General features: G+C 35.5%; 1 protein-coding gene across 1 annotated transcript; it reads left to right on the top strand.

Moving 5' to 3' along the window:
* The first annotated feature begins 737 nt into the window (after positions 1–737).
* LOC137726867 (uncharacterized) lies at positions 738–10,487 on the top strand. Its single transcript, XM_068465821.1, has 15 exons — positions 738–1,119; positions 1,481–1,886; positions 1,984–2,161; positions 2,256–2,395; positions 2,838–3,687; positions 3,845–3,945; positions 4,498–4,642; positions 4,739–4,807; positions 4,911–4,956; positions 5,943–6,307; positions 7,366–7,445; positions 8,152–8,287; positions 9,053–9,227; positions 9,849–9,931; positions 10,026–10,487. The coding sequence occupies exons 1-15, from the start codon at positions 1,020–1,022 to the stop codon at positions 10,149–10,151; spliced, it is 3,000 nt and encodes a 999-aa protein (XP_068321922.1). The 5' UTR covers positions 738–1,019; the 3' UTR covers positions 10,152–10,487.

Raw genomic sequence — 10,487 nt, forward strand, 5'->3', positions numbered from 1 at the left:
TCCAAAACTAAACCAATAGGTGAAAACTATTTATGAAATTGGACCATACACTATTTATGAAACTAGAGTAAGAACTAAACAATATTTATGAAACATGACCAAGAACTAAGCACTATTTATGAAAGTGGACCAATAATCGACACTATTTATGAAACTGTACCAATTACTATACATTATTTATAAAACTGGACCCAATAACTAAGCATTATTTACGAAACGTGACAAAGAACTAGACACTATTTATGAAAGTGGAAAAAAAACTAGGCACTATTTATGAATAGGACCCAATAAATAGTATAGTACCGTTCAGTTTCATAAATAGTGCAGTTTCATAAACAGTGTATAGGTTCCTGGGCGAGCGTTAGGTTATTTTTTATTTTATTTTATTCTTTAAATTGTGTCATTTTCATTAAAATTAAGTTTTTTTTTTTTTGTCCTTTTTATTAAAATTTCATTATTTTTCATTAAATAAAATTATAGCATGATTTTTAGTTAAAATAAACTTAGCACAAGTCCTTTTTATCAAAGTTCTCTTAATAAAATGCATGAAAGGGGCCCACACTTGGTTTGTCCCACTAATTGCTTGTATCATGGCAACAGGATGGCACAGAGAGAAGCCAAAACCGGTCCAGGACGGTTACACACATACGGCTCAACGGTTAACGAACTAACCAAGCTCAGATAACACATATTTTGATAGAAGAGAGAAAATTCAAAACAGAATTAAAACAGCTGACCAAAATCGATAACAAAATTAAATCCCAGGTTAGTCTTTCTTCTTCGTCGTCGTCGTCGTCGTCTTCTTCTTATTCTCTCTGTAACTCCGTAAGCAATTTCTGAAAGCTCGGCAAACCAGACAAAACCCTATCTGCCAGGGTCCACGCTCGTCCTTGCTTGGCGCTGAAGCTTTGAATTTTCAAGGGATTTGACTCGGATTTTGCGGTAATTTGATTTTGGTCGGAGTTTCGTTGTGCTTTTAGTGGATTAGGGTTGGGATTCTAGGGTTTCCGGGAGCAAAGATGAAGGCCTTGAATAGCATAGAGGATCTGATCGAGGAGATTAAGCTTCGAGTGGTTTGGTGGGCCCTGTTTGTCTTCTGTGTTGCATACTTTCTTGCCTGTAAGTGCTCCAATTTAATAGAAATTTGGGTTTCTGGATTCTGTGTTTATATTTTTCTACAAATTTGATGTAATTTATGAAATTTGATGCTTTCTCGAGAAGGGAGGGGGAGGAGTTTGATGATTTCTGATTGTATGGAAGTTGTGTGGTTCAAAAAGATGATAGCTTTTTGTTCCAATAATTAGGAATCAGTTAGTTTCGCTTCGAAGAGAAAAAAATTAAGTGAAAATGCATTGATTTTGGTTATATTTTTCCTGATTTCTTCAACATGTATATGGTAAACTTAGCGAACTCAATGTGGTTGGTTTTTCATTCTCAGAAGCGTTTTTCCTGACTCCATTTCTTTTGTCCTTCATTGCAGATTCGAGTAAATCAATGTGGATGAATTTACCCGTATCAATTTTATTGGTTTCGATGCTACGTATTCTAATGAATAACGTGGAATTCCGTTGGAAGAGTCAAAAACTTGTTCGTCCACAGTCATATTTGTCTCATTTGGAGAAGAAACAGTTGTCATTGAATGATCCACGACTCTCTACCGGGGCTCCACCACCAAAATGGAAAAGGAAAATTGGTTCTCCAATCGTAGAGGATGCAGTTAAAGATTTCATTGACAAACTTTTGAAGGATTTTGTGATGGATTTGTGGTATTCAGATATTACTCCGGACAAGGAGGCGCCAGAGCAGATACGTGCGATAATCATGGATGCTCTGGGTGAAGTATCCGGAAGAGTTAAAGAGATAAACCTTGTTGACTTGCTAACAAGGTACCCCTTCTGTTTCTTGTAGAAGTGAACCATTTGCAAGTTGTTATGAAGCTTTTATCGTTAAAGCAACATAATTAATGGTTGTTTTATGTTTCAGGGATATTATTGATTTAATAGGGGATCATATAGAACTTTTTAGAAAAAACCAAGCTGCTATAGGTGTTGATGTTATGAAAACGTTGTCTTCAGAGGAGAGAGATGAAAGGTTAAAACATCATCTCATGGCTTCGAAGGAGCTCCATCCTGCATTGATTTCACCCGAGAGTGAGTACAAGGTGTGAGTGGATTGTTCTAACAGAAATTAGTTTTGTTTTTGGATTTTATCTCTTGCATATGTCTTCCATAGGCTGATGTTTATATATTCAATAGGTTCTTCAGCGGCTAATGGGTGGGGTATTAGCTGTGGTGCTAAGACCACGAGAAGCACAATGTCCAGTGGTTAGATCTATTGCCAGAGAACTTCTAACAAGCTTAGTAATTCAACCTGTTTTGAATTTTGCAAGCCCTGGGTATGTTATATTATATTTATGATCGAGTTATCATTCTTTTGTTGTGTTTTATTATTATTTTTGCCTAGAGGGTGTTAAATTCTTTTAAAGGGATTGTCAAGCATCGAACTGACCTTTTGTATCTAGCATTTAGTATCTATTGAGACGATGGCCTGGGTTAATCCTTATTTCTTGTCCTGGTTTTTCAAAATATGTTACAAAAACTGTGGTACAAATCTTGTAGTGTAATATTATTGTTGTTATTATTCTCCTAATATATTTATGTAATTGTTTAGAGCTTACGGAACATGTGATCATACCAATGGTTGTGCATGCGTAGAAACATTGTAATAATGAAATTCGCCATCAATTTAATTGGATGAAATGTTACATATGTTTACATTTATCTTCTCTCTGTTAAAGAAACTTAAGCCATTTTAACTTACAGTTTCTCTTTAATCAGGTATATCAATGAATTGATTGAACACATTTTGCTAGCCATTAAAGAGGAAATCAGTAAAGTGGTAAGTGGGGACCGATCAGCTGCAGGGGTTGTACATGATCAAGATTCTTCACTGAGGAAATATGCAACCTTTAACCAAAGCACTGTTATGACATTGGCTAAAGGTGACCATCAGAGAGAAGCGTATTCAGATTATAATAAAGTCCAGGAAGATCCTTTGCAGTCACGGCCTGCTGATTGGGCACGAGTTTTAGAGGCTGCAACACAGAGAAGGACTGAAGTTCTTGCTCCTGAAAATCTTGAAAATATGTGGACAAAAGGGAGAAATTACAAAAAAAAAGAGCACACGAAAAAGATAAGAAGAGTTCAGGAACCTATATCTGAGTGTTCTGGAATAGATAGTGCTGTACCTGCTAAAAATCTGGGCAACGAAATGGTAGCCGACAGGCATGAAATTTCTACAGGAAAGGAAGATGGATCTATTGTGAAGCTGAGAAGTGAATTAAGTTTAGATAGTCAATTAAGTGGTGGGACCAAAATGGAACTACACTTCTCTTTAGATCCCAGTGAAGAATCATATGCGGATCAAGGGCATCTTGTTAATAAATTGGAGGACATTGGAAACCTTGCTGCCGATGGAAATAAAAGTAGGCTTAAAAGATCAAATAGCACTTCTGCTTTGAAAATCCAGCCGGACACAAAAAGAACATTGACAGAAGGTGGAGGGTCTATCATATCAGAATTCTATAGCCCTGAGTTTGGCAGGCATAAAGAAGACCATATTAGTAAGAGTGCCTCGGATATGTTAGTCCACTGTGTGGGACAACAAGTTCCCAAGCTCAGGTGCCGGGTAAGCATTTTACATTTATGTAAATTTTAAAATGTTTAGTAGATATCGTAGGTTTTCATGATGCCAACCATTGCAGCTTCTTCAGTGCTGGAATATGTTGAATCACACGTTTTCTTTGAATCTGAGTTGACTTTTTGTTCAATATGTATGTCTGTAGGTTATGGGAGCCTACTTTGAGAAACTTGGGTCAAAATCTTTTGCAGTTTATTCAATTGCAGTTACAGATTCGGAAAACAGAACTTGGTTTGTGAAAAGAAGGTTTCATTCTCATCTATTTTTATTTTTTTCAATTTTCTTTTTATTACGCAGAGTCACAAGTCTGCACAACACATGCATGCACTCACTTTTACAAAAACAAATTACAGACACATAGTTCGTATACAGAATTCATCTTTGATGAGGATGTCCTCAATTAGAGAAAAGTAAGGACCAAATTATTGAGACCCCACCTTGCAGTGTAATCCCATGATGCAAACACGTACTTCCTATACAGAATCTTTTAGACCTTCGATCATCGTGTTCATTTCTGTATTCACAAGGAATACTGTCTTCGAATATTTGATTGACGACAATTAGATGGCTAAAGGGATTTATAATTGTTAATTTATCCTTGCTTGGATGGGTACCATTATTTGGTCCTTATTTTTTTATAAAGTGAAGGCATCCTCACTAGAGAAAGACGAGTGTCTGTTCTTACATAGGTTAAGAAAGTTCTTGAAGTCTCTATTTCCACTTGGTCCATATTCCAATTCCATATATGAATTTTTCTTGTTTATCCTTTGATTTTTTATTTTTTATTTCTCTCTGCAGATATAGGAATTTTGAACGACTGCATCGCCATCTTAAAGACATTCCAAATTACACTTTACATCTACCACCCAAAAGAATATTCTCGTCAAGCACAGAGGATGCTTTTGTTCATCAGCGATGTATTCAGCTAGACAAATATCTACAGGTATGATGTAGGTTCTTCACTGTATTTTTTCTATCCCTCCCCCATTTCTCACTGTCTTTTCTCTTGTTGTTGCTTTAATTTGCTGTATTTTCCCAGGATCTGTTGTCAATAGCTAATGTTGCCGAACAACATGAAGTCTGGGATTTTTTAAGTGGTTCATCAAAGGTATTCATCTTCTTGACATAGAATTTTAGTGTAGATGAACGTCTCTCTCTCTCTCTCTCTCTCTCTCTCAGCAGTATCTTTTTTTCTTTTATGTTGCTTTCAGAATTACTCTTTTGGAAAATCTCCTTCAGTGATGAGAACTCTTGCAGGTATGTGGTTTTTTTTAATTTTTTTTTTGGCATACGACATTCATATTTTTTGGGGTTGTCACTTTTTACTCTCAAATTTGTACCCACTACAACCACATTCATATACACAATTCACACACCCACACCCATATTGTGGCTGGCAATGTAAGTTATCAACTAAATTTGATTCTTGACACAATATAATTGTTTTTAGTTTTTGGATGCTCCCTGTCAATTTCTGCTAGTTGGATCAGAGATACAGAAATTTGTTCACCTTTTCTTTTTCAAACATTAAAAGTTATTGAATTAATTAATGATTGCCAGCTTGAGGCACATTAAGAAATTAAGCGACGTCCCAAGGAAAAAATATTGTTGACGAGTTATACCCGGTTACTTTATGATAGATTGTTAGTTAGTCCCAGTATAATAACTAAGTTGTGCTTTGATATATATATATATATATAGACACACACACACACACACACACACATATATATAGGACTTATAAAGCTGTGCATAATTTGAGAGAGAGGTATCGTGCTTTGTAATATATGGTTACTTAGGCTGCAAGGGTAATCTTGCTGAAAGGTGTTTCAAGTTATCTTGTGGAGAAAGTTGGTAGTGGGAATTAGTGATCGAGTGTAGAACGTAAATCAGGCTTTAATGGGGCTTAATCAGGAGGACTTTACATGGATGGAGATCTGAGGTGAACAATATTCTTTAGAAGGCAATTGTTCGAACTTTTTCTCTTCTATTAACTAGGAACAAAAGTCTCCATTACCAAAGTACAAATCAGAAAGCAATATATGACATATGTTAAAGAACTTCAACAAGGCATTTTCTAAGATTCCAAAAACCTTTGGTCGACACTCCAAAATGCTTATGGTCCTAGATCGTAATATTTGTGCTTGTTTTTTTTAGCAGTTTTGTTAATACTATTGAGATTTCTCATATTTTCTTATTGCTTTGGAAATTTTTTAAGTTCATTAATTATTTGATTCAAGCAGTCAATGTGGATGACGCTGTGGATGACATTGTACGCCAGTTCAAAGGGGTTTCAGATGGGTTAATGCGTAAGGTTGTTGGTTCTCCCACATCCGAGGCCTCATCTTTATTTCCTGGATGGAACTTATCCGAGAATGCAGATGAGACAGGTGTCCTTGCTTTTAGCCAAAATACAGCAGAGTCAACAAATAGCTTTTCAGATAACGAGGAAGGTACCCTAGAAATTGGGTGGCATTCAGACAATGAATTGAACTATAAGGGTTATCCACCTCGGGTTGTACATACAAGGACCTTAGGTTTGGAGAAGAAAGCTGATTTAGTTGGCAAGGGTGGCTTTCTGGAGGATCCAATTGGAATGCCACCTGAGGTATTACTAATGTCATCCGAGTTCATTCTATTTAAGCATTATAGTCACTATCATGATACTTGATATCTGAATATACTTTAGTTGATTACAGTATGTAATTTCTTATTGATTCAAGTTTCTTTTGGTATGTAAGCCACTAGAGTGCTAATATTATTTGATAAGGCTGAATGTTAAGGTATAACATAGATCAGGTTAAAATCACCTTGAAGTATGCCGGAGTTGACTCAATTTGTTAGGAAAAAGCTCCGGTTATATGCAATAGGATTGGCCTTATGTCTGACCTTTTTCATCACTCTCGATATCTTGTATCTCATTCTCCTATTTTCATCATCTCCTCTTCATGGCATGTTGCATTTTCTTTTTCACACAAGTTACTCATAGCTTTAATCATTTTATACCATGAATTATTTACTAGGTTTATTTTGTTATCCACTTTTTCACTTTGTTAATTTTTTTTGAACAATGTTCTCTATGCAGACTTTGGATCCTCCTGTTTCCAGCTTAACACATTCTCTATCTTTGGTTAGAAAGTATAGGTCTCATTCTCCTATTTTAACACATTCTCTATCTTTGGTTATAATGTAAATAGCTAGGACACGTTTATACTGAATGAATATTAAGTATACCAAGAAATTTAGCCCAGTAGATAACAGATTGAATCTAACAGCTAGACATGTTTTTCACAGCTTGACCTGAATAATTAATCTAGTTCACCAAGATTCTCAAAGTTTCCAACCTTGAGATGGGTTCAACCATGCTCAAGGTTCTAACGGACGATTGCCCATGGAAATTCAGTATAAAGATGAAGTTAGAAATGCGATTCAGTAAATTTATATGGACATGTAAATCATAAGAAAATAATATCTTGACTAGTGAAAGGTTGCTGTCAAAGTAATTGTGAATTGCATGTATTAATTTTAGATCTTTCAGTGAAAGCTACTGGTTTATCTGACGATCACAGTTATATTCAATATTTTTTTTAATTAAATATCACATCTCTTTTTAGAGACATCTTTGATTCTCTCTGATATTGATCTTTACAACTTGTTTTCTTTCAGTGGACTCCACCCAATGTTAGCGTGCCTCTGTTGAATCTAGTGGACAAGGTATTTCAACTTAAGAGAAGGGGCTGGCTGAGGTGAGCTGTTCATACTTTGATGGTTTAGGGAATATCCTGATGATGCATGATTCTGTATTCATTATTGACTCGATCAATGCTTTTGATATTTTTTTAGTTTGCCTGATTGTACTTCAGGTATGTCATCGGCTCTTGTAACTTGATCTTGGATAAAAGATTAGGAACATGCATGATTGTTATCCAGCTTTTCTAATAAACAGTAAAATATTCGGCCATCCAGTCTGTTTTCTTGAAAATGTTGAAAGTAACCAACACCATATGCCATCCGGGCAAAGTTTTTGTAGATTGGTTATTCGATGTGCCATTTCTCTTTATTGTGCTTATATTTCTTTCGGTTGCTCATCTCACCCAATTATTTCCTCATTTATTGAATTTGTTCTTTGAAATTAACGACCTTTTGCTTTCTTGTTAGTGTATGAACAATTTTCTATAATTCTTCAGTATGTTCTAGTTTGGTTCTTCTTTAATTTTACTTTTCTCTTTCTCTTTTATTCAATAACTATGGTTTGCTGAACGTATTATATTCTTTTCCCTGTGTATGTATGAGTAGCTGTTTATAGCTTTATAAGCTTATTTTCTTTATTCCTTTTAGTATGTGGACAATGTCCCAATTACGGGTGGAATTTTATATAAACAGTAGTGCTGGAACGTGTGTAATTAGATTAAATAACTGGTCTTTCACACATGCTTACTTTTGTCCATGCAGACGACAGGTCTTTTGGATGTCAAAACAAATATTGCAGTTAATGATGGACGATGCTATTGATGACTGGCTCATGAGGCAGATTCATTGGCTTCGAAGGGAGGATATTATTGCTTCGGGAATTTATTGGCTTAAAGATGTAAGGACTGAATCAATTATAAACATCTTCATTTTACTGAACAAGCATAGACAACCTTAGTGGTGTAACGGTTCAAATCTTAAATGAATACTGCAATAGAATAGTTATACAAATCATTTGTTGGTGCTTATTTGTCTTCCACATTATATCATGGTAACTGTGTTTCATATGTGAATGGAGTCGCCTTTTCTTGGGCATTCCTCAGTATGTTTCTGAAAGGGAGGGGTGAGGCCCGTTGGGTGATTCCGTTCTTCAGGTTCAGTACCTGTGCAAAACTATGCCCCCACTATTAATTATTTATATTGTATTTTGGTTGTATGTGACGTAAGAACCTGACAGAAAATAAATCTATACTGCTTAAAGGGACTATTGCTGAGATTAAAAGACAAAACTCCTACTGAAAGTCCGTTTTTGTTTTTAATTTACCTACTGAAAGTCTGCACAAATCACATATAGAGGTGTTAATTTTTTTCTTTGTTTCTTTAGAATTGTCTTTCTCGAAGCTTGAAGACTTTTTGCTTACATTTGAAATGAGGGACATAATGTACTCCTGTTTGTTCAGTTTTAATTTCTGTGAATTCTGAGTTCTTAATCATCATCATAACTTTGGCATGTCTTTCCTAGATTTCTTTTCAATGTATAATTATCCTTGCAGTCAAAGGGAAAAACAATATTTAGAAATTTGAAAGGAAAAGAGTTGCTTATTTTTGCTTTCTAATCATGTGTTTTTTCTGACAAAAAAATAAAACCATGTGTTTTTTTTAGGGTCTATGGCCAAATGGCACATTCTTCCTTAGAGTCGGCAATGTTCAAGACGGCAATCAAAACCCTCTTCAAAATATAAGTCAATTTGGCGGCAGCAAGGCTGGTAAACAGGGGTCTTTTGAGCACCAGCTTGAGGCTGCTCGCAGAGCTAGTGATATCAAGAAAATGCTCTTTGGTGAGTAGTTGACGTTATCTATTTTCTTGTTAGTGTTCCTGTGTTTTAGTTTGAAGTGGCTACCTTAGTCTTCCTGGTAATGTTACTGCCTTGTGTTTTTTTAGTCAAACATCTGTGTTCCAGAAGTTGGTACTTAATTTTTAGGCTCAAGTAAACTATTTTTCTGTGATTACATAATCAAAGGTAAGTACTATCTGTTTTTTTCTCTGTAACTTATTGTACTATATTTATTTTAAATAGCAGCCCCTTTGTACGCTTAAAACTTCGGATTATAAGAGTTGTATGGTTTGAGATTTCGACCCTGTTTTTTCAACTGAGAAATATTGGTGTTGCTTTTAGATGCAAATTTATCATCACTTTCCATGCGAAACTTACAATTTGACACAACTCATGAATCTTCTGTTACTTTCTCAGTATATACATACATACATGCATTTTTTCTGGCTTGATTCAGGTGTACATGCATTTTTCACCCACCCACACACTCACACAAACATATTTATAGTATTCCATGATTGTTCGACTAGTGTGAATACTATAGAATTATGTGTGTAATTAATTATCTAATAAATTCCTTTAACTAATACATGAAAAACAACAAACTGATCCCCACTTTAACAGATGGAACTCCGGCGCCTTTGGTTAGCTTAATTGGGCATAAGCAGTACAGACGTTGTGCAAGAGACATCTATTATTTCATTCAGGTTAATCTCTCATCCTCTTATATTGTCTGCTGAAATTTAGTTTGTCATTTCTTTCAAGCCAAACGTGTTGATTCCAAATTATTCTGGCGTGCAGTCTACCATCTGCATAAAGCAACTTGCTTACGCAATACTTGAACTGTCACTCGTTTCAATTTTTCCTGAGCTGCGGGATCTTATTGTTGATGTTCATCAAAAGATGGGTGTTGATCAAACTGTATAGTGGATCGATTTATTTGTGTCATCCTTGCTCTTGATGGTAGCTGGTTATCTTCCCAATGATCACAAACCTCAAACACCGAGGTATATTTCAAGATACGCAAGACTCAATTTTCTCAGGCGTTGCCTGTAGTATTGGTTTTTGTAGAACTTCCGAAAATTCTTTTCGGAATGTGAGAAATAGTGGTGCTTTCACTTTCTCTCGCATTTCAACTGTACAAAATTGTAGTTGTAGGGTGTGTACAGGCGTCGTCTTCTTTGTCTATATTTTGTGTGTGAAGAAAATATGACCAGTGATGGTGCATTCATCATTACATAATGCAGCAGTGAGTATTGATCA

This window comes from Pyrus communis, chromosome 2, assembly GCF_963583255.1.
Source record: "Pyrus communis chromosome 2, drPyrComm1.1, whole genome shotgun sequence".
Lineage (NCBI taxonomy): Eukaryota > Viridiplantae > Streptophyta > Magnoliopsida > Rosales > Rosaceae > Pyrus > Pyrus communis.